The sequence below is a fragment of the Miniopterus natalensis genome, chromosome X, assembly GCF_054644295.1.
Source record: "Miniopterus natalensis isolate mMinNat1 chromosome X, mMinNat1.hap1, whole genome shotgun sequence".
In the NCBI taxonomy this organism is placed as follows: Eukaryota; Metazoa; Chordata; class Mammalia; order Chiroptera; family Miniopteridae; genus Miniopterus; species Miniopterus natalensis.
In genome coordinates, this window is record NC_142103.1 from 14,609,046 (window position 1) to 14,633,640 (window position 24,595).

The 24,595-nt window shown below is 39.4% G+C and overlaps 1 protein-coding gene across 1 annotated transcript in view; it reads right to left on the minus strand.

Moving 5' to 3' along the window:
* The window catches only part of GRIA3 (glutamate ionotropic receptor AMPA type subunit 3), a 252,568-nt gene that overhangs the window by 153,872 nt on the left and 74,101 nt on the right, over window positions 1-24,595 (minus strand). The window contains exon 3 of the mRNA XM_087813532.1: window positions 21,333-21,572. Within this exon, the coding sequence (XP_087669658.1) occupies window positions 21,333-21,572 (240 nt within the window). The remainder of the gene's footprint in view (window positions 1-21,332; window positions 21,573-24,595) is intronic.

Consider the following 24,595-nt stretch of genomic DNA (forward strand, 5'->3'; position numbering starts at 1 on the left):
TACACCAGTGTGGCTAGCTTCAGGTCTTTTTCTGACCACCATCCACTACAACCAATAAAACCAAAGCTTAACCTATTCTTTGTCTTATTTCCTCAGGGCTTTGCGAAGTGATAGAGGCTAAATGAATAGATGCCAATGTGTTAAAACTTTAAATTATAACAGAGTTCTCCAATGTGTTAGCATCAAAGGGTAGCTCCTTCCATTCCAACAATTGGGTTCTGGTAGCTGTGGCAGGGACATTAAAGGATACATTTGGGGCCAGGGGAAGATTTTGGGTGTCCATTAACCCCAACTTGGAAGTGATCACCTTCAAAAGGTCTGGTTCCATTTAGAGCTATTGTGGGGATGACTTTTTATTCCTTTCACAGATTTTATTTAGTTGTCAGTAACATTTGCATGATTCTGAAAAGTAATGCAAAAAAGAACAGTGGATATGTTGCTCTGCAGAATTGTAAAAGTTACTGTGCTATATAAATTGAGAACATGATTATGATGTCTAATTCAAATACATTTTTATAAGATATACATTCTCCTAAACATACACACACACACTGCTTGAGCAGAGAGAGCAAGAGAAACAGAATGTACAAGTTCATTAAAGCTGAGCATTGATGAATGGCATGTGGTGGGTGCCCCCTCCTATATAGAGGACTCACTTGTTTGTCTGTATGTCTCTGTGTCCTAGCAACCTATGCCCCCATGGTGTTTTGTGACCTTCATTAGTTACTCTATTGTGTGTGGAACTGTATTGAGAAGGGCATAATGAAAACAACACAAGTTATACAGTGACCAGCTAAGGAGACACAAAGTATATATTTGCTTTAACTCAACAGTGAACCAAAAAGCAAAATCACTGGCAGATATATAGCTGCCAATGCAAGTGAAAGGATTGCATTTCACCTTCAAACTCCCAAAGTCATCCCCACTCTAGAAAGGTAGGAAGAGGAGCATACCAAGTAATGAGCTGACAGTATTTCAGTGATGTAGAATGAGAGTTCCAACCTTTGTGTCTGACTGTGTTTCTAATCAATGTTGCTCTCAGTAATTTTTCTCATCTCTCCCTCCCTCCCTCCCTCCCTCCCTCCCTCCCTCCCTCTCTCTCTCTCTCTCTCTCTCTCTCTCTCCCTCCCCTCCCTGCTCTCTCATATCTTAGTATACCATTTTAATATAAACTATGACATTTCTCAGAACATTGAAAAGACTAAAGTCAATATGGAATGTAAATGGCTTTGAAATATCTCCAGGATATGTCATAAAGAAACAGGAGATATTAAAATTTAAAGAGAGAGAAAGTATAAATGTAAAATAAAAGCATCTTGAAAAAATAAAAATTTCTTTTCTCAGTGGGTGGAATTTGTCAAGGATTTAGGTACATGTGCTTTAGTAACCTGAGATATATCCCAGGCAAATGGATTCATGTGGATTGGAGGGGTGGTCCTGTGGAAAGATGAAGGAGGGGGAAATCTGGTGTCTCTTAATCTCACAAAATTTCTTATGGGACGTGTAGACCCAAGAAAGAGGGAGTGGTAGTCAGTTAAGAGAAATGAAACTTTCCTTAAGGTCCTTGTACAAACCTAACATTGATTATACCCTTTTTCTAGCGGTTTTCCAAATTTAGTGTGCATCAGAAACAACAATAACTTGGGGCACATATTCCCAGGTCTTACTTCTGGAAATCCTGATTTACTAGGTCTGAAGTTGGTCCTGTGATTTCCATTCTTAAAAAATACTCCAAGTGATTCTGCCTCTGTTTATTTGGGGATCAGACTTTGAGAAGCACTGCTTGTGGGGGGAGAGACAATTCTCTCTGCTGCCTCCTTCTGGACTCCAAAACACTTCCCTTTTCTGGGCCGTTGTCTTCTCATCTGTAAAATGATGATTTAGACTAGCTTTCTTTGTTTAACACTCTCAATGTGTGTGTTTTGGGGAATTTATTCTTTAAAGATTTGCTATTGCTGTCATTATCATTATTATTATTATTATTACTACTTAAATGCTATATTTCTGGAGTTTGCATTCCTTAGCTTTTATTATTATCTTCAAAATGAGTCAACCCACTGTTCCTGCTCTAATTTGGTCATTTTCTGAATTTGAACATCTTAGTACCTGCCTTAGCCTCTGGTCTTGGCCAACTAGCAGGAGCCGAGTGCTATCCCCTCCCTTGGGTTCATTTCAGCTTCCGTAGTGTCAGTCCACAAAGTTGCCTGACACTAGCAAAATTTTAAATTCTGGAGTTGTGAAAATTGTTAATTAGGCTTGTAAACATTTTCCACTTCACTTCCCTAATATTTTTTGGTCATGGAACTCTTCCCATTGTTACTTCTGAGGTCTGTGCCTGGTGCTTAATTACATTTGGGCAGCCCTGCTGTCTGTGCATCAGCCTGGCCACGCCCCTTCAGCCTGCCTTACTGTTTGCTTGCAATATGCCTCCTGAGGCCCTGATCAGTCTCAAAGAACACGAGGTTTGGCATTTGCCAAAACTTGTTCTTTTCTCATTTATCAAAGAGCAGAATAGAGTAGAGCAGAATAGCACAGCAGATGGGTGTGTGTGGAGGTGGGGGTGGGGGAGTTGATAATGAGAAGCAAACAGGACTAGCTATATTTTCTAAAAAGGCCTAGTGACATTACTTTTTTATCAGGTACAAATGACTAAGACCAGTCTCATGATGGGTTGGATGGTATACATTTCTCTTCCCCACAGCTGCCTTCTCTCTACCTCACCACCTCCTGCCTCTCCAGCACAGTGTTACAAGGAAGCAGATGCCCAATAGGGACTTTTTAATGGTAATTCTCAGTGGGCCAGATCTTACAATTATAGTAGGGTTGCCAGATTTAGCAAATAAAAAATCAGGAAGCCCAGTAAATTTGAATTTCAAATAAATAATGAATAATTGTTACTGTTAGTATATCCAATGCAATATTTGCTACATACTTATACTAAAAAAAATCTGGAAATCATAGTTAACTGGACATTCTGTGTTTTACCTGACAACTCTAAATTAGGCAGAATAGATGGTCACTTAGATAGCATAAGTTAGAGACCTGAGAAATTTATTTACCCAGTGATATTGCCCTCAGTGGCCTGGCTCCTTGCTTGAAATCCTTGCCAGGCAGGCATACCTTGTTTTATTGCACTGCACTTTATTGTACTTCACAAATGTTGTGTCTTTTGCAAATAGAAGGCAAGACCCTCCACCAGCAAAAAGATTACAACTTGCTTTATTGCCATGGTCTAGAAGTGAACCCACAATGTCTCTGAGGTATGCCTGTACACAGTGTACTTGAGTTAAGGCATTAAAAGCTTCTGTCAAAACATGTGTATGACCCAGGAAAAGTTGTATTGAGCCATTAACCAGTATTAATTCCCTATCACAGGTTAAGTCTATGGGTGAATTCACTGGTCATCTCATGGGAAAGAACAAGAACCAGGGTGGTACCCATGAATGGACACCAGAATGGAGAATCTAGAGTAACATCATACACAAAAAGTTACCTATATGATAAGATTGAATAGATGTTGGGTACAGTCATGGGCATCCCAAACTACTTCCCCCACCTACAGCTGCAATGCTTGATAGGTTACCACTAGTTTTCCCTTTGAGTTACCATTGCTTTCTCTCCAGGCATCCTACCAGAAGAGAGGCAGTCTTATATGATAAAAAGATCCCAGATCTAAGAGTCAGAGTTGAGTTCAAGTTCTAATTGCAACTCACTAGCAGTGTGACTTAGGTTGGAAAAGCAAAATGTGTCCTCTCTTTTATGTTTTTACCTCTAGGACTGTAAGAATGATTCTTGCCTTGGAAGTCTTGTAAGATGGTGAGGAATGAATGAAACACTATATGTATAAGTGCTTTGAAAAGAAGTACTGGCAAAATTCTTTAGCAATATTAAAATGCATGTCCTCTTGGGAGGAGTAGCAGAGTACTGATTACATGGTGTATCACATAACTATCCTTCCTGAAGGGAAGAGATGGATCCAGAGGAAGGCTAAGGATATCAATGATGGTAGCTGCTTTGGGGATAGTGCAGTGAAGAGGAAGGACCTAGGCAAAGCAAGCTGTGACTTTTTCTCCTGCCCCCAAATAAATTGCCAGATCTAGCATTTTGCCAGCGACTGACCCTATGGCATGAGATCAGAGCAGGAAGGCAAGACTGGAGGGAGGAGGTACGGAAGACTCCCTTGAAATACTGCGGGTGGCATTCACAAGCTCTCAAGGAAGAGGTCCAAGTTTAGGGGGGCAGGTGGCCAGCGGAGGTTTTGAATCCACCAGAGGAAATTATCCTCCTTCTGTGTGCCCAGGACAAGATCTCGGAGCCAGGGAATGTTTGTAAATGGGCTCTCTCATTTAAATAAATCCCACTTAAATATTTATCAGATCATGAATATGCATGTTTCTCTCTCAGTGCTGGAAAGAGAACAGGCATGTAATTTTTAGATGGCACATAAATAATGTAAGGGGGAGAAAAGGGATCTTTGTTCTGTGTTGACTGTGTATTTACAGCATCTCAAGAGGTCTTGAAATAATGAACTGATTTTTCCCTTTCCCAGTCTCAGTGTGCACATGGAGTTTCACCTTTCCTGTTTTTAGGGTGATTTGCACTCATTTGTATCCTCACAGAAGGAGTTCTGAAAGCAAGAAAATGAAGATGGTAGTTTCAATTATTAGTGAGTTAGTTAGTCATAGAAACCCACATGTTATCCTCTTGTTAACTGGCTATCCCCAGATCAGACTGAGACAGGAGGGGGCAGGGAGCAGAGCATCCCCCAATTCAGATGCTAAAAGGTGAAGGCCTAGAAGGCATTTCTTTAAAAAGCAAGGTCACTGAGGTGTGTAACCACTGTCCTCCCCAGCCATGAGAACTTGGACTTGGCTCTAGGCATCCAGCAGAATTCTAGGGAAAAAGGAACTGGAAGATTTTGATAAAGGGAGGTTAGAACATGAGCAGGAAAGGGAGTACAGACTGACTATGCCTATTTCAACCTTCTATTTGGCTGATAACATGTTGTGACTAAAGACCAGTGTGTGAGCATGTGAGAGAAGATATTCCCCTACCTCTCAGTTTTCTTTTCTGTATTCTATGTTCCTAACTGTCCTTCCACAGCTGCACAGTCATAGCTTTGGTATTAGACATGCATTGCCTGCTTTCTATACTTCTCTATCAGTATGAAGAATTGATAGAGGACTAACTTATCTTTTTGCCCTAAAGCATCTTTAAAAATAACATCCTTTCCTTGTTCATAAGAGTGTTGAAAGTTACTGTCTGTGGAGTAGTAGAAAGAACACTTTACTGGGAGTTAGCAAACAGGTCATCTACTACTGGCTCCATCACTTACTAGGAATGTGACATTGAGCAAATCATTTAACTTTTCCATGCCTCTATTTCCTTATCTGTAAAATGAAGCTCATGACAGTACCTCCCTTGTAAAATTGTTGTGAAGATTAAAGGAGATGATGCATTTAAAAGGTTTAGTGCAGAGCGTGGTACTTAGTGAGTGCTCAGTCAAGGGAGGATATTAGTCTGACAAACTGATTACCCATTAGCCCCATTAGCCCCCAGACTTCCCCCAAAAGCTGAAGTCTTTCATTGTCAGTAAGAAATTATCTCTTGAGGTAAAATCATGCAGCAGTCTGGTGGAATGGGAAGATTTTTGAACTGAGTGTGAGGAAACTTGGATTTTAATCCTGCTTTTAATAGGTATTAGCTATGTTACCCTGGACAAGTCATTCCCCCTTTCTGGGAATATAGATTTTTTTATCTGTAAACCAGCAACGATACACTTGCACAACCATTCTCATTGGGTGTGAATGATGATAAAAGACATGGTGAAAGTGCTTGGAAGTATACAATGGTAGGTTTTCATTTGAACAATACTAATTTAATATTGTTATAATGTCATTTTAATTATAATTTGTTCAAAGGAAAACTTACCATTTCAGTGGGTTCCAGTTAAGCAACAGTTAAGCAACAGTTTTGAGCTTTCTGACATTTGAAGTGAGATCATGAAAGCAAATAGTTTATGGAAATATTTCTCTAATTTCCAGTTGAAACATTCAGAGAGCAAAAGGGATGGGGGCTAAGCACAGGGATCAGATATACAGATCTCTAAATAGCTTATCAGCAGCTGTAAGGAATTACGGGGTCAGTGAGAAGGTTGCCTTTGCCTCCTATTTTTGTCTTTCTATCTCTTCTTCTAAGATGCCTTATTAAACTGAAGGAAGAAGCAGTACTTATAGATACAGTGATAAGACATCCAGGATTTTCTGGGGCAGTCCAAATTTCATGTGTCTTCCTTCTTTTCTGATAAGGTGATTAGTGAAGTTAGTAGCTAAAGAGTTTTATGTTGATGACTGTAAAATTTTAATCATTACTGTAAGCAATAATAGCTACTATTTATTGGGTACATTTCTGTTTATCAAGCACTGTGCTAAGTACTTTCACCATAACTCAGTTAGTTTTTGTAACAGTCCAATTAGGTAGATATTTTAACCATTGCCATTTTACAGATGCTCAGAGAGGTTTTTGCCCAAGGTCACACAACTGATTGTTGTCAGAGCTGACATTGAAATCCTCAGGCCTGCTTTAGTAAAACCAGAAAGAAAAAAGAACACTGTATCATAGACTTTTGTTCAAGAGTTGGTTGGTGAGGATATCCTCTAAGATAAAGTGATGAGCTGGAGTTTCGGGGATGTTAACTTTAGATTTTTGAAGACCATCAGTGAGAGTAATAATCATATCTTACCTGTTCATATTTTAAGGCCTATCATAAAAAGAATCCTTCCCACAAATTCACAAAATGGCCAGAAATTCCCCCATGCTCTTCAACTGCTGTCCTTTGCTTTTTTTTCATAACCCTTCTAGTGGGTGAGGCACACATATTACTGAGTCCATCAAGTCCTATGGCAATGGCTGCAGGGAATGGGCCTTTGGGTGAAAGGAGAGACTGGAAGGGAATTTGCAGCTAGAGACATGGTCATTCCCTCCCCTTTCTCAGTATTTGCCAACATTAACCAAACAAATGTAAAACCATAAACTGAGCTTTGCTTCATGATTCTAGGATTCAATATGTAGACTATAAATCTAAGAGAGCCTAAAATGTGTCATAGAAGACATATGCTCCACTTTCTGTCAGCTTATTAAAAAATGAAAATAAAGAGATATTTTTGGTGGAGATACTGGCTTCAAGATTTTCCAAAGAGGTGGTCTGTTCAGCTTAAGTTGCCCTTAGGCATTTCTATTTGCTTGTGAATGAAAAGAATGCCATTTTCTGTTTTATTTTATTTTTTTCTAGAACATGTGCCCAGTAAAACCACAAAAATGCATTGGTTCAGATTTTCAAATTACTTCCTTCCCTTCAGCAATGAGTCTAGCTTTATCAGTGTATGGGATAGACGGAAGGCTGGCTATGAAGTTAGCACAGTGTAAAGCAAATGAGCCCCCTCCTCCATCACCAGTATTGCCATTCCAGAGCAAGGGCTTCCTTCCTTTGGCCTGAGGCTTTCTGCAATTGCCTAAAATGCAGAAATGTTTGAATGAGGTTGTGCATCAACAGCCATTTCTATCTCCACGTAATGTATATGTTTCCCAGCTCCTTTCTCAGGAACAGATTCTGATTCTGATAGAGGAGAACCAAAATTAGCACATTGAGGAGATGAGCAGGGTGGCCCCAAGGTACAGAAGAGACCAAATAAAGCAGCTAAAGATCTTCATTTTGTATCTCGGTCATCACCCCTTTTCTGTGACCCTAGTATGAGCATAATAATGGCTAACACTTATAGAATGCTAACTAGGTACCAATAACTGTTCTGGGTGCCTTTCACATCTGCACAACAATCTTATGAATTAGGTACAATTATTATCTCACTTTAAGGGTGAGGAAACAGACATGCAACCCAGAGCCTAGTGCCTGTGGTTGTCCTTGCTAGTCATGGTATGGCCCAGGGAGTATATTATAGGAGCCACTGGTCTGATTAGTATTTGTGGTATATTCTCACTTAACAGGGTGACTTGCTGACTTGCTAATTGATGTGAAGAATGTATAGAACTAGCTGGATCCTCTGGGTAGGTGAGTACATGAGGAATGTAGAAAGGTACATAAAACCTTTCAATTTTGTTGGATAAAGTCTTAAAGAAAGCACTGTGACTCTGTGGGCATAGGGGATGAGCCTGTCTTCTTGTATCTTAACTACTTATCTCCAGAGCAGTTCTTTTAGCTTTAGGCAATTGCTCTGTCATACTCAGCATTTGATTTTAGCTGATGTCATTACGTCATTCTTCTTTATTCTCGGGAGATAGGGTGCAAAATATATTACTGTCATTATGCAGATAAAAGAATTGAAACAGTAGAAAAGGCTTAATAAGATAAATCTGTCACTAGCCTTTAAATTTTTGCAATCCCACATTTTAAGTAAAATTATAGATTAGGAGACTCACCAACTTGACAAAATACAGGGCCAATCCATTTTTTCAAAACCTGAAATTTCAGACTTAAGAACTTTAAAGACCTTTCCAGCTTGACATGTCTGAGATTTTTAAAATGTTACTCTCTAGCACTGTGCTAGGTGGGTAAAAGTGGTAGGATACAACAATCATTTAGATAAGCCTTAGTCCCTACTCATGAAAGTTACCACTTTATTGATGAACCATTATTGCAAAGAGTCAAAATACAGAAGAAAATGGTTAGATTTGGTACATAATATTGTACTGCTTCCTACCATACTGTGACAAATGAAAAACAGTTATTCTTCCTCCAGGATTTTCAAGATCTCCACCAAGAGCTTCCCAGGAGAGAAAGAGACCCGACTAATTTTTGAAAGCCTTGAATGCTTCTGTTTAATAATTCTGTAGTTTGATTGTTAGAACCTGGAAATTTTAGAGTTTCTGCCATTCTTTTGAATTTCTCAAGCAATATAAAGCCTCATGTCAATTCTCTTTACCAAAAATTACCAGGCATATGATGTTTATTATTGATTATCTTCATTCCTGGTTTGTGTCACTCAGTCATTATGGTCTCAGAAACAAGGCTGGCCATTGTAAGATTAGCAAAGTTTATTTTGGGGGTCTTGACATCACCCCTTTTCTCCCTGGATTCAGGGTCCCTCTTTTTTCTTCAGTGCCCCCCTTACTCATTTCTATTTCTTCATACAACTATTTTGTATCCTACTCCTGCAAGTCCCTCAAAGGGATGCTCCCTGTCCTTTGGGAATTTATAATTGAAGGGACATCTTTAAAGATCCCTTTCCCCAGGGCACCTCACTTTATTCCTATTCTCATCCAAGCGTAAGTAGGATAGAAACAAGAAGGAAAATTTGTTATGAAAAGTCACCATTGCATGCCTACAGAAATGCCCTTTGGATGATCTGTGCTTAGCTCATTTTGTCTGGTACGAATAACTGAGAACTGACTGCAACAGCTCTTATGTCACTTTTCATTCTTGTCACATTGCCTACACAGATATTTTGAAATAATTTACATTATTTACTTTTTCACTGGAAGCTGTGGAAATTAATACCATGCTGCTCTTGTCTTTAGAGAATTCATGTAGATCTCTAAATGCCATTGGTTGGTATGAAATAGTGCAGTATCTACATCCTAGCTTTTGAGATTCCTCAAATGTTAGTTTTCCTTCTAAGTTGGTTGGACTAGAAAGTGATATCTTTGGTAAGGAGGTTGGGTCACAGAAAGGCTAAAAATCAGGGTTATCCCATTATATAGAAGGTAGGTAAGCATGTAATGTATGATCTGAGGACACAATCTATCCAAATCAATCTCCTTCACCAGCACCTCAAGGCCCTTGAAGTTTTATACTTTGTTTTAGTTAAAGTTGTCATTTACTCATTTCTTTGTTCAATTTACAAATAATAACAATCCAGGCACTTGTATTATACTCAACACTTAGATAACCATAATACTATAGTATGATCAGCTCTATGCTAGAGGCATATACAAAGTACTATGAGAACACAGTGCAGGCAGTGGTGGACACCTAAGCTGGGGGAAGTGAATATTTGAGCAGAGTTTTGAAGGATATATCATTTATCAGATGAAAAGTGTGTGTGTATGGGGGGGCGTGTGTGAAATGAAGTGAGGGGCCTGAATGTAAGAAAGTTGGAAGAGTATGCGCAAAGGTATGGAGGCAATAAATAAATAAAACTCACTACAAGGGGCATATTGAAAGTTGCATAGTTCCATATGGCAAGAGCACTATGAGTGAGGGATGGGAGGAGACGAGGCTAGGAAAACAGGTGGGACTTTAGTTGGATTATATAGAAGGTCCTGTACCATGCTAAGAAGCTAAGGCATGATCCTAGGATTAATGGGGCACCACTGAAAGCTTTTAGGTAGGTGAGTGGTGTGATGGGGAGATTGTTGCCTGGTGACAATGGAGGGGGTAAGCAGTAAGATCAGGCGGATTAGTTAAAAGGATGGTACAGGAGATGATGGTAGCCTGAACTTGAGTTAGTAGTGGTATGAATGTAGAATTGGGTTCTTGGTGATGAGATGTGAGGAATCTGAGGACCAGAAAGGCTTTGTGACTTGTTCAGGATCACACAGCTACTTAATGCCAGAGCTGGGCATGAAACTGAGGTTATGGTTTCATGATGCTTTTCTTCAACATCCTTAACTGGGCCAATCACCTCTCACAACAGGGTGTTCTTGGTGTGTGGTTAAAGGTGCAGAATGTTCCTGGAGAATTTTCTTCTATTTCTCAGCTCCTGGGTGCATAGTGGACTCCTGAGATTATCTTTAAAAACTTGGAGCAAGGAACACTAGTACTCTGTGTGGCTATTTGCCCATGAGAAGACTAATATGGCCCCTTAAGTCTATTGTGAAATTTGTGTTAATCTGTTTAGAGAAATCTCCAAACATCTCCTTCCCTTAATAACTCACTATGGGTCTGTCATCTATGAATTCATCTAAGTCTTTATTTTGGAGGAGGGAGAAGCTATTTATATTTTCAGTCTAATCCACCACTTGGTGTAATGAGTTCCATATGTTTTCTTCATTTTGTACCTGCTGTGAGAAGTAGGGCTTCCTTTATTTGTCCTAAACTCACCTCTATGGGCTATATGCTAGTAGCAAACACACACTCGCATACACATACATTTTAACTTAGGGGGGAAAATGACCCCACTATTAATTGTTATCTTTGTTTACAAGCATATTAAAAATTCAAATAAAAGGAAGCTGAAGTAATGCAATTGAAAATGAACATAGTGGCAGCTAATTATCCCAAGGAGAAGGATGTAAATCTTTGAAAAACAGAGGCTGGTGACACAGGAGTCGGTGGAAATATATAAGAGGCCTGCTGTAGATTCAGTGCCTGGCCATGCACTGCCTGCCTGTGGTGCAGTTAAAGCACCCTCTAAAAGTTCAGTGTGGCCCAGGGAACATAACCTGTCAGCCTCCTCGCCTGACATGATCTTAATTAGCCTCTGTTCTACTGCCGAGAAAGCCCGCTGAGGCAGTTAACACCAGAGAATTAATCAGATCGTTTGTGGAGTCGACAAAGCAGGACAGCAGCCGACACTGGCAACTTATTGATTGGAAAGGATCCAGGAAGACCGGGAGTGATGTAGTCTATATTTGTGGCCCTTCTTTTCACCTGAATGAAGATGCTCTACAGAGACTGTAGTGGGAGGGGGAAGGGGGGGTTGAGTGAACTGTGTTCCACCTTAACCTCTGCCTCCCCCCAGTCATATTCTCTCTTCATTCTGGTCAATATACTTTTCTGCTAAGGCATCATGTGTAGCCATGCTGGTGCCAAACAATGTGTTTGACTGCAAGAGAAAAGGAGAGAGCACTGTTGATTTTGTTGCAAATTGCACTTTTGCTACAGGATTAGTTGGGAAAATGGAATTTTGCCAGTATTTCCCTCCCTCCCTTTGTTTGCTGCCTATTTTCAACAGCTCTGTAATTGCTTTCCATTTAGTAAAAGGAACATTGTTCCTCTTTTTGGTTTTTCTTTTAATTGTGTTTCTTGCCTTGAGCTCTGACGTTCGTTGATGGGAATGCCATGTTGTTTTGGTTTTAGATACCAACTTGGCCTTAGCAATCAAGGCAAGATCATTACCAGGGAAGGCAGTTCGGTGGTAGGCTCAGAAAAATGTGCAAAGTCTTCCATGGAGCCTTCCCTGATAATTCCAGCATGCCTATTGTGAACTGTCTATTATTTGAAGTCTCGTGGTACCTCAAATCTGTACTGCACAATCTAGCTTTTGTCTTATGCCTTTTTTGTACTTATTTTTTCTTTGTGTGCATTAATTGTATTCTCTCACTGAGCATAATGTAATTTTTATAAACCAGTCTACCTCTTATTGAACATAGCTCTTAACAACAATCTAGGCACAGTAAGAGACACTCAATAAAAGCTAGATTGGTTCATTGACAATCCCTTGAGGAGTTTCTGCAACCATTTGTCCTTTGACTCTGCCACCACCTTGGCACTATTGTTATTTTGGCCCAGATGATTGTTTGATAGGAGAGGGGTACTGTTCTGTGCACTATAGGATGTTTTGCAGCATTCCTGGCTTCTATATACTATTAAAACATCTCCAGACACAGCCAAATGTCCCCTGCAGGGGGCAAAATCACCTCCCCTCCCCATTAAGAACCACTGTTTTATAATGATAATAAAATAGTGAGATAAAATTATTGAGCATTTTACTTTGTTCAGCTGGTGCTAAAGACATTATATACGTTCTTTTGTCTCACTTCCACAGCAATGCTGCCCTCGCTTTAATAATTATGTAAAGGGGCTCCAGGGGGCAACTCTCAAAGTCATAGTTGTAGGTCCACATTACAATATATCTCTTTTCTAAGGAACATTAGGAGAGCCTTCTCAAGGACTTCTCAGCCTCAACCCTGAATTTATAGAATACAACAGCTAAACTTTAATGGTGCAAGGACCACTTATTCATTGAAAACTAGATATTCAGCTTAGTGAGGGTTAATTCCTCAAGGAGCTCTGATTAAAGCAATGAAAGGTTAGAGCAAAAACAACCCTGCCAGCTGTCACCTTCTTTTTTCAGAGATGTGAATACCATTCCAAACAGCTAATACATAGTAGGGGGTGGGGTAGAGATCTATTTCTTTTGCTCATTTGATGGAATTTTAGCTCAGGAAGCAGAATTTCTAGCAAGCCCACTGAAGTGTCATTCCTACCTTGCATTCAGACCAGCTGTCTTGCAAACAACAAGAGGGACCGGGCAAAAAAAGATGCATATACCAATGCAAATTTGTCCTTCTGTGGGGGAGGGTGACTACTCAAAGCACATCTCCTGCTGCTGACACCACCTCTGAATATGAAGGACAACCCAAGAAAGAAAATTTGACATTTTAGCTTACTGTTTCTCTGGAGAGGAATGTATGTCTCTGGCTGTGAAGTCAGTTCAACCTCAAATTCACTGCCACCAAGGAGTTAACAATACATTAAAATTAGTCATGTCATTTGATGAAGAAATATTCTACTTATAGAAAACACCTTTATGGGAAAACTGCCTTTCTGAGTCTGAGCTGGAAATATTACAGTAAACAGAATCTAATCACAGCGAAGCCTTTTTCAGCTTTGCATGACAGCTGTAAAATATGACAGTATTTATTAATAGTCACTGCAGTCTAATCTGCAGCATTGGAGAGCTAGAGCAAAATATGTTAGGCTACTGAGAGAACAATTTCCACAGTAACTAATATTCAGCTTTTGAAAGGGTAGTTTAATGTCTTGCAATTTTTTCCCCTACTGATGATCCAACCCCAGGAACAAGCTACAAAGCTAATAACCTTTGTGGAGAGGAAGTGTTTAAATGATAATTTATTTCAAGAGCTGACAACAAATTGCTCAGCACTCTCTTTATGCCTCAAAGCAGTCAAGGATGTGCAAATCGAAGTATTAAAAAATATGACAGCTTTAGTATTTTCATTTTCAATGAAATTCTCATTACAGACATATGTACAGTCTTTTATTCACAGTCCAGTCCAAATAGTCATTCACTATTATTATTGTGTAGGCTCTCAAGATGCTCTCACAGTTGAACACTCATCACAATAGATTAGGCAGGCTGCAGAAATGACCAAATGTCTCAGGTACTGTCAACCCTGATTATTGCTGCTCAAACAGGGGAATTTAGTATCTGTCTCTCACAGGATAATGTACTCTCTGGGCCTTCCTAATTTATTCAGATGTAAAAAGTAGCTTGAATTTCAACAAGAACTCTTAGCTTCACTTTTCCCAGAAGGCAAATGGACATGACTAGAATCAGAGCCATCTGTTACCTTCACCCATTCTCTAACCAGTTCTTAAAGTGAACAATAACAAAAAATCCATTGATAGTCTGTTTTTTGTTTTTTGTTTTTAACATCAAGGTACCTGCTACTTTCTTTTAAAGTTCCTGCCATGCAACCATGGCGGAGCCTATCACCGGTCTCTCCTTGCTTTCTACTTCTCCAACCAAAATAGCCACTTAGTGATGAGGACCTGAAGGTTCACATCTTTCTATGCTCTGGAAACTGTCTCTGCTCCAGAGAGGAATCTATGAGTTCCCTTTACCTCAGAGTTGGGTCCCCACCACAGCACTCCATGAGCATGCACCATGGGCAAACCCACCTGTCTGGTTGCATTTACTACTTTTGTTGCTCATCTTCCCCTTGACCTGGAGTTTTGACCTGCTGCCTATCTGGATCCCTAAGGCTGTGGTACCACAAGCTCTTGTGTTCACTGGTGGACATCAGGCTTTAAAAAGTACATTGACAATTGCAGCGCTTCCACAGGAGGACAACTAGGATAACAAGGGTCCAGGTACTAGGTCCTTTGAAGAATGGCTAAAGGAAAAACTAAGGGAAGAAGTAATGGCAGTTTTCAAATGTTAAAAGTGTGGGAGGCAGCATGCCAGCCCAGTGAACAGCATGCATAGACTGTGAAATGTGGCAGACCTGGGTTGAAATTCTGGTTTCATTACTTTGGCACACTAAGCTGTGTGACCCAAGGAGCCATCATTTAACCTTTTTATGCTTTGGTTTTCTCAGTTGTAAAGATGCAGGGATGTCATGAGGTTTAAATGTGATAACCCATAAACTCAGGGGCTAGTGTGTAATAAGTGCTTAAAAAGTGGCAGCTGCTCTTATTCAACTAAGTTGATAAAATGATGAAAATAATAGGGTTTTGTTGATTTGTGGCACTGATTGGTATTGAGATGTGTGTGTGTGTGTGTGTGTGTGTGTGTAGAGAGAGAGAGAGAGAGAGAGGGAAGGAAGGGGAGGTGAGGGAGGGCGAGAGAAAGAGAGAACAAGACACAGAGAGAGATTCTGTGTTTTATTTTGGAAAGCAGAACTGGATGGAAGGGACAAAGCTAGGTATGTACACAGGCAGTAAATGGCAACATGTAGGAAGGTGTGAGGAATTGAAACTCTGCTTGTCTCTCAGTAGAGTTAACGTCCAGCAATCTAAAAACATTAACAGTCTTGAGGAAAGGCCCCATTTTCTTTGGGTGCTTCCAACATTTTTCTACCTTCCTAGCTATCTGGCAACACCTTAACCTTTTCATGGGGTGCCTACTTCAATGAATGAAAATGTCATTGATGGACAGAGGGAACAGTTGAGTTAAAGTTTAATTTTTTCCATGTCTCTGAGATAAATTACTGTTCCAGCATTAGGACTGTTAACTCCTCAAAGGCAGGACGTAATTCTGTTTCTCTGAAACACTGCCAGTGACCTAGCACAAGATAGCACTAAGAGATGCCCAATAATTGCTTGTTGACTGACAGACTACTTGTTGCCACTGCCCATTTTTCTGCCACAGCCTTCTAGAGCAAATAGAAAGGTCTGTTAGAACGCTGTTGACTTCCAGAGAGTTACTTGGGAACTAAGTAAGGAGTTTCAGGTTGAGAATGGGAAACAGCAGGAGTTTATTGAACACTGGCAAGAAGGTGGGGAGTAGTTGCCTCAAAGGGCACTTAGAGCTATTATCTCATTATCTAATCTGAGAGCCACAGCCTGGGCCAGATTCTTTCATCTCTGTGGGCTGTGCCCATTGAAGCCAAAGAGAGTTGTCAGGCTCACGAGAGAGTCTGGCTGCAGTTCTCAAGTATGTTGCTGTTCCAGGGGAAATGTTAGCACCATAGAGAACTAGGTCACTTGCACCCAAAATATAGGTCTATTACAAAACTGGAAGAGGTGGCTACCTGAGATGGCTTTAGGACTTTCTATATAGGAAGGTATGTGGTCAAGGGACCTCTAAACTGGACTCATGGTACCTGGGATCCTAGAATTAGAAGGCCATACATTGGATTAGGGTTTTATTTCATAGAAGGCCTTTACCTGAATTGAAATTTCTTCCCTGGATGCACTAGCACATCAAGTTACTAATAGCCATAAAGAAATTAGCATGAATTTGTTCAGCTGAACTGTTGTCACTAGCAAAGAAAGATCATTAATCAGTTGAATTAAAATGTAGGACAGGAAAGTTTTTTTAGAGGTGTGAAGGCCAGTTGAGTCAGAGATGTTGAGTCTTTGCTCCTGCCAGGCAGGGCAGGTGTCAACAAGTGCCAATAACAAAAGGATGTCGCCTGGCCGGGCATGGCTCAGAGGTTGAGCATCGACCTAAGATCCAGGTGATCAGGGTTCGATTCCCAGTCAGGCACATGCCTGGGTTGCGGGCTCGATCAATGACTCTCTCATCATTGATGTCTCTCTCTCTCTCTCTCTCTCTCCCTCTCCCTCTCCCTCTCCCTCTCCCTCTCCCTCTCCTTTCCTCTCTCTGAAATCAATAAAGATATGTTTTTTTTAAAAAAAGATGTCAATAAAGAAGAGAGGGTGCAGAGAGGGCAGAGATCACACTTAGTCAACCTCATAATTTTTCCAAGAACTGTCTTTTTATGTAATAGCACAAAGAGCATAATTTTGAACTTTGTATTAATGAACCAAGGTGGTAACTTAAGTAACTAAGCAAAGTGATGATCTGCAAATACAAATCAGACCTTTCTCTGCATACAAAAAATCAAAACATAGCCAACAAAGCCTTGAAGTCCACTCAGTTTTATAATTTCAGAGGTTATATTACCTTGATTCTGCTACAAATCTTTTAAATGACCTCAAATGTTTATGTTTATGTTTAACCCATTTCTCAGCTCCTCACTCATCTCTGCCCTTATATAGTGGAGTTACATCATTTGTATATTTAGCTTATTTGAAGGTAATTATAGGTGCTCCCTTCTGTCTATCTCTGTCTTCCATTTCTCTCTTAGGTAATTTAAAATATTCTAAAATTACACTTTTCAGTTGTAATTTCTCCCCATAATTTTTATTACTAAAGCAATAGACAATCATTGTAGAAAACCAGAAGATACAGAATATATACTTTATTGAATATTTTAAAGAACTGTATTACACGATTTGATTTATAAACTGACTTCTTTCTTTCTTCTTTTCCTTCTTCCCTTCCCTTCCCTTCCCTTCCCTTCCCTTCCCTTCCCTTCCCTTCCCTTCCCTTCCCTTCCCTTCCCTTCCCTTCCCTTCCCTTCCCTTCCCTTCCCTTCCCTTCCCTTCCCTTCCCTTCCCTTCCCTTCCCTTCCCTTCCCTTCCCTTCCCTTCCCTGTTTTTCTTTCTCTTACTTTCAGCCCAACATTGAAAAAAACCACATGACTTATTCTTGATGAATCAATAATGGAATTAGGAAAACACTAAGTATGTATCCACATCTGTGCTATGCAGCAGGGTGGGCACAAAGTATAAATTTAGGGGTCAATCAATTGTTTATTATCACACCAGAGAGAAGGGCTTGGGAAAATAGCAGATCCAATAAAATAATAATGGAAAGCAGTTACATTAAGTGCCAAGTGAATGACATGGACAAAAGGGTTCTGTGGGTGTTCAGAAGTAGGCAAGATCTCTGCTCCTCAAAACTGGTTCTCCTCCTGCCTAGTCACCTCAGTAAATAGCATCACCATCTTACCCAGCCTCTCAAGCCAAAGCTTAATAGTCATCCACTAATCCTTCCTCTCCCTCACATCCCACAGTCAGTCTGCCCCTAAGTTCTGCCGATTCTGGGTTCAAAATTTATTTCAGTTCCATTCACTTTTCTCCATCTCTAGCCTAGTCTAAGCTGCCATAATTTTTCACCTAGATGACCACAATGGCCTTTTAATTGGTTTTTCTTCCTTCACCCTTACACCACACTCCACTCTACAAAAACTTAAATGAGATCATATGACTCCTCTGCTTAGAATCCTCCAATGACTTCTCATTGCAATTAGAATAAAATCCACACTGCTTACCATGGCTCCCGTCCATACTCCATGGCTATAATCTGGCTGCTGTCTCCCTCTACAGTCTCATCTCAGGCCACTCTCAGCCTCATTACTACACTTTAGCCTCACCTGTCTTGTTTCACTCCCTCATGTGTACCAAGCTTTTTCCAGATACAGGTCCTTTGCACTTGCTATTTTTGCTGCTTGAATCTCTTTCCCTACATTCCTCCCATGGCCATCTTTTTCTAATCTTTAGTTATCAGTTTAATTATTCCTTCTCAATGAAACCACCACTGAGAATCCTTTTTCTAACTAGGTCCTATCTATTAGTATCTGTTTCTTTGTTTCCTTCATAGCACCTTATCTAAATGTGTGATTATTTTATCTGTTGGCTTACTTGGTTGCTGTTTTTTCTATCTCCCTCATTAGAATGTAAACTTCATAATACCAGGAACCATGTTTATCTTGTTCATCATTGTAACTTTTGCACCTATTGAATGAATGAATGAATGAATGAATGAATGAGTCACTAAGCTGAAAAGGCCAGCTTGGGGAGAAAGAGTTTGAAGTGGATTTTGAAAAATGGAAAGATATGCAGAATTTTTATAATCAGGGTGAAGGAAAGAATTCAGGGTAGTAGAAGTGAAGTTGCTGAGACAAACATGTTTCTGGCACATTTGGGCAACAGTTAAAAATGGAAGCTGCTTGCAGTAGAAGGTTCTCATTAGGTAACATAGGAGCAATGGATTTAGTTGGTTGAGACATAATTATGTTGAATCTTAAAGAATAAATTACTTTTTTTCTTTCAATGTGGGCAATAGAAGCCATTGAAAATTTTGGAACAGGGTCATGGTGCAGTGTTTTAAGAAGGCTTTCCAACGGGGAAATTAGTATAAAAGTTTATGAAAAGTATTTCTTAAGCAGAACAGATTTGCCCCACTGGTTAAATGGCTATAGAAGAAAAAATATTAACACACACGAGTCAGAAAGGTTTCTTTTGGCTCCAAGACCCTAGAATTGTCTAAAGTATTTACTGAGATGATTTGAAAAAAGATGCAGAGATAAGAAATATACATAGATAAACTTTTGCTTCCTTTTTTCTAATAGAGAGCTAATGAACCAAGAAGGGTAATAGGAGATGAGGAGAAAATACACGAAATTTATTTCTTGCTTTTGAATAAATAGGAGGTTATAGTATTAGTAGAACTGATATTTACTTTCAAAAAAGTTTCAGGAGAGAAGCTGTCAGATTTACAAACTTTAGTTCTGAAAAATTAGATTGTTATGGCTAGATTACACTGCATACAGTACATGGAAATAGGCGAATTCATCCTTAGGGGTTGAAAGAAATGAAATGAATTACAATTTAGCAAATTATGAATTAGAATGTTCAAACTCTTTTGGTACCCTAGTCAGGCAAGGCTCTGCAGGAACATACAATACTCTTTCCTGATTCTACCCTTTGTTCATGCTCTTTTCGCCTTCTCAAAACCTCTTCCTCTTTTCTCTTGCAATCCACAGATTACATATCCTTCAAGCTCCTCTAACCATCATTCTCTGAAAATTCTACTTTCCTGGAGTGCTTCCTTTTCACAATTCTTACAGAAATCAGAGTCTGTAGTATAGCACTCAATTTGATACTGTTCTGTGTTGTTAATGAATTGTCTCATGAATGTTCCTTTCTGTGTGTGCCCATTGGAACTGTATTATGTAAGCATCTACCACAAGATTGAATACACCATTGGGGGCTGATAACAGCTTGTAGAATTGGTTGACTAACAGATAAGTTATAAGAGGATTAGAAGCAAGACATAAAGTGTCCTGTGTCTGATATACTATCTCAAAAAAGACATAGAATATTACATTAAGAAGGGATACAGCATTGGTGAGGAGACCAAGGCCAAGCGATCTTTAATAAGTTGGTCACCATATGAGAGCTAGTTAGTGGCAGAGCTTGGATTGTAACTCTCGTCTCTGCTTCAGGTTCATGAAATTTGATAATTATGGAGGGAAGTATCAAAGGCAAATAAAGGTCTTAGTATTTCCTGACAGGGTTTGATGGCACATCAAACTGAGAGTGAAGTGAAAAGTGATCTGGGTTACCCAAAACAAAATGTCCCTTCAAGTTAAGTTATCTAGAAGGATATCTTTTCCAGGGACCCCTTAAGGCAGGCAGACTTTTCATTTGCTCCTTCCTTCTCTGAGTCAGAAAACCCTGAGTCAGAGAGAACCATTCCAAGCTATAATCAGGGTTACAGGCTCATTGTTTTTTTAGAATCTCATGGTGATAGGATCCCCTGGTTTTACTGAAGAACACCTCAAAGAGAACTGAGTTTTAGAGGAATCTGTTTAGCTGAATTATATATACACCTAAGTGTATACTATTTAAGATCAGACCCTTAATTTCCGAGACTGTTTCAATATAATGTGTCCCCAATATATTATCTCACTATTAAAAAAAAACACCCATCCCCAAAGCCCAGATTAACCAATCTCCACTCATTATTTCCATCAGATCATTGTTGAGGCTCTATAATCTGAAGATATAATGTGATCTGATGGAACAGGCCTGGATGTAGGAGATATTGACACCAGTCCTAGCTCTGTGGTTAAGCTGTTGTGTGAAAAAACACTTTTCCTTTTGGACTTTAGTTTTCTCATCTATGAAATGGGGTTAATCATAGACTCTGACAGGGTTAATTCTCCAAAACTTTCCAGCTCAGGCTTCTCTCCATTTTAGACTAAGCTGCTTTTACTTTGTATATTTTAGACTCAGATAATTTTTTTGGTGGGGCAGGGGCTCCTTTTCAACAATAGTGATTCAACCAGGAGGGTATCCCAAACCCTTTTTCAGAGTTAAGGGTAGGAGGACATATATAGTTTGAAAATTAGATTCTAAAGTTACCATTGCTTCATTTTTTTTGTGTGTGTTCAATTCATTTTGAATATTAAATACAATTTTAAAAGAGTATTATATTTTATTTGTTGTAAAAGAAGGGAACAAACATGAGTTGAGGAAGGTTAAACATCACTGTTAATATGAATATTAACAATATGAATATTCAAAGAGGAGAGCAGATGCCTCTTCTTACCTCTTTCTGTGTCATAGAGATACACAAACTTCTCCCACTTGTAGTGACCCAGAAGGCTCAAAATAGCACCCTTCAAGGCTGGGCGCATCTGGATGACAAACTGCACATCTGCATCAGTGGGGAAGCTGGGTGTGACAAAAGATGTGTGCAGGGCCCCACAGAAGGAGGTCAGAGTGTTCATTGACATCTGGTCATAGAATCCAAAGATGGCATACACCCCTCTTGAGAACTGGGAGCAGACTGCAATGAGAAAAAGAGAAATTTCAATAGCACCATGGTCCCTTGATATAACTTATAGGGTTGGAAATACAATGTGCAGTTAGGCTTTGGCTCTAAATGACATGCCTCAAAAGAAAACCAAGACCTCTGAAATCTCTATAAGCCCTTAAAAGCCCAGTTGCACAGCAAAAGAAGAGTAAGGAAGGGAAGAATTTATTTGATACAGTTGCATATTCTTTCTCTTGTTTTTGTTTGAGAGAAAGAGAGAGAAAGAAACATCGATCAGTTGTCTCCCTTACATGCCCTGACCAAGGATCAAAACTGTACCTAGGTATGTGCCCTGACTGGGAATTGAACCCACAACCCTTTGGTGCACGGGACACTCCAGCCAGCTGAGCCACCCGGCCAGGGCATAGTTGCATATTCTTTATATCTACCATGAACAGGAAACTAAGAAAATGTGGGGAGGAAAGAGGTGAAGTTTGTTTTACCCTCTTTCAGCAACCCTCCCAGCTAACCTCCAAGAAACTTGGTGCTCTCATACTTCCACCATAGCTGCCTAGGGACCTCATAGTGTACCCACACCCCATTAAGGTACAACTGTCTTGTGTCTTACCCCTTTGTTGCATTTTCTACTACGCAACAATAATGACTGATGATTTAGTCAAACCAACTGCTAACGTGTCTGCTATGAAATGGCTTGATCCTCTTCAGTCACATAATGATTTAATCATAGTTATTTTATGACTAATACCCTTAATGTAGGCTACTAATAAAGAGGATTTCAGATTCCGAGCAGGTCATTGGGAAGATTGACCTTCCAGTGTCCAGTTAGTCACATTAGGTAGGAGGGCCTATTCTGCCCATGTGTAATTGGCAAAGTGCTATCTTGATTCTTTTGCATTTATCTTCTAGATCTATTAACCCAAAGATAGAACTTTCATGTTTTCTTCATAATTGTGGTCAGCTTTACTTCATTTCAAAGTGTGTAACACCACCATCTTTTCCCTTTTCTGGCCCAGGTGAGCTTAAAAAATGTGAACCAATTTCAATATTAGCCTAAGTAGAACATAATTAGCAAATCAAATCAACTACAACAACACCGTGTGGTGCATTCCCAAACCAAGTGGAAATGATCTTTAGATTATCTGCACTACTGCTTCCTTCCATTCATGCGAAGCAGACAGGACAGGCAGCTGATAATGTGGTGTGATTTAAGGGGTTCTGCATGGTCTCTCTTATCAGCTAAGAAGCCACTGCAAAGCTTACTTCTTCACGTTTAGGTGTTGAAAAAGTCTGTGGCTTGTGAGGGGGATTAAGTATAATCTTTTTTAGCCATTAGCATGTTAAGATGAAATAATGTCTGATTAGATGCTAGGATGAGTGGTAAAGAGATAAGTAAATTTTGAGGGGATGGGTGAGTCAGAGAAGAGAATATGAAGGGTCTGAAGTCCTCCCTGAGAGGCAAAATAGCGAAGCCACTGGGCACCAAAATAAGGAAGGCATTGAAAGTAGGACAAAAGCAAATGGAAAACCAATTTAATTCATTTCTTGACTGCTTGTGAAAATCAGAGAGTTCTCAGTATCTGTGGTATATTGCTTTCCATGCATTCCACTTAAACCTATATTGATTAGGAATGCTCTCTTTTATCAACCAAACTCATTAGCCATTGGCTTGAGGGTAGCATTTCAAATGTGATGATCAGTAACTGAAGTATCTCCTTCAGGAAAGATAATAATCTCTAACTTGAGGAATTCTAGGTGACCCCTCAAACATATGCACAAAAAATCGTTATATTAAAAGGAGAAATCCAACTGGAAAATGAATCTGGGGCCCCTCAAGATAAGGGGCTAAAGGTAGTATTCAAAACCAAAAAGAAAGTGGGTAGATGCCACTTTGCCTTGATCATCACCAAAAGAGACACTAAGGAAAGTCCCATTCCCAAATTAATCCTATAAATGGAGAGTTTTGCAGTGCTGGGTCAAATCTTGACAAGAGCACATAATGTTCTGTATAAAATTGACAATTAAAACAGCTATGAGTGCTTAGAAGGAACCAGATACTGTGCTAAGTATTATACAAATATCTCATTTGATATTCCCAACAACCTCATGAGGTATTGCTATTATTTCTATTTGACAGATAAGAATTCTGAGACAAAAATGTTCTATCTCTTGTGTGGAGTCCAGGATTTGAACATGAGTCTGCCCAACTAAACTCACACTTCCTGGGTCCCAAAACCAACAATGAATTACATTAAAGAGTAATTATTGGCCCAAATGAGATAAGGTTTTCATGTTTAGCAAATAAAAATACAAAATGTCCAATTAAATTTGATTTTCAGATACATAAATTATTTTTAGTATAAGTAAACCTCAAATCATACATATACTAAAAATTTATTTGTTCATTTAAAATTCAAATTTAACTGAGGATCCTGAACTATATCTGGCAACCCCAGAAAGAACCTATCCTTATTACTGGTCATGGGACTGGAAGACTGGAACAATCATGACCCTTCACCCCAAATGATTCAGGAAGCAACTAGTAGTTCTTAGACTCATACCTACTAGCCAGCAGGGTCCAAGAGAAAGATGAAGACTCATGATCCCCATAAAAAATAGCCTCATGGGGAAGTGCAACATATATTCAACATGGAGAACTCTAACCTGACTAAATTATGAACAATAATTGAGAGGGAAATAAAGTTGGAGAGAGGAAAACCTATAGCTATGATCCACTTAGAATTTCAAAAAGCTCTTGATGCATTGGAAGAAAAAAAAAAGTAAGGATGTTATGGTGGTAAGATACTGGTTAATAAAAAATTCTTGTATTGCCCTTATAATCATTGTTTTTGAACCTCAAGGGTATGGAATTAATTAATCATTACTAGCTCACATATGAACCTTTCATTTATTATTTATTACATTTATTTATCTATTTTTAAAATACAACAAACACTCATATATAGTTCAAGCAACCCAAGAACTATAACATTATTACTGATAACTTTTTTCTACCTATGTCTTCCTCCTCTATTCTT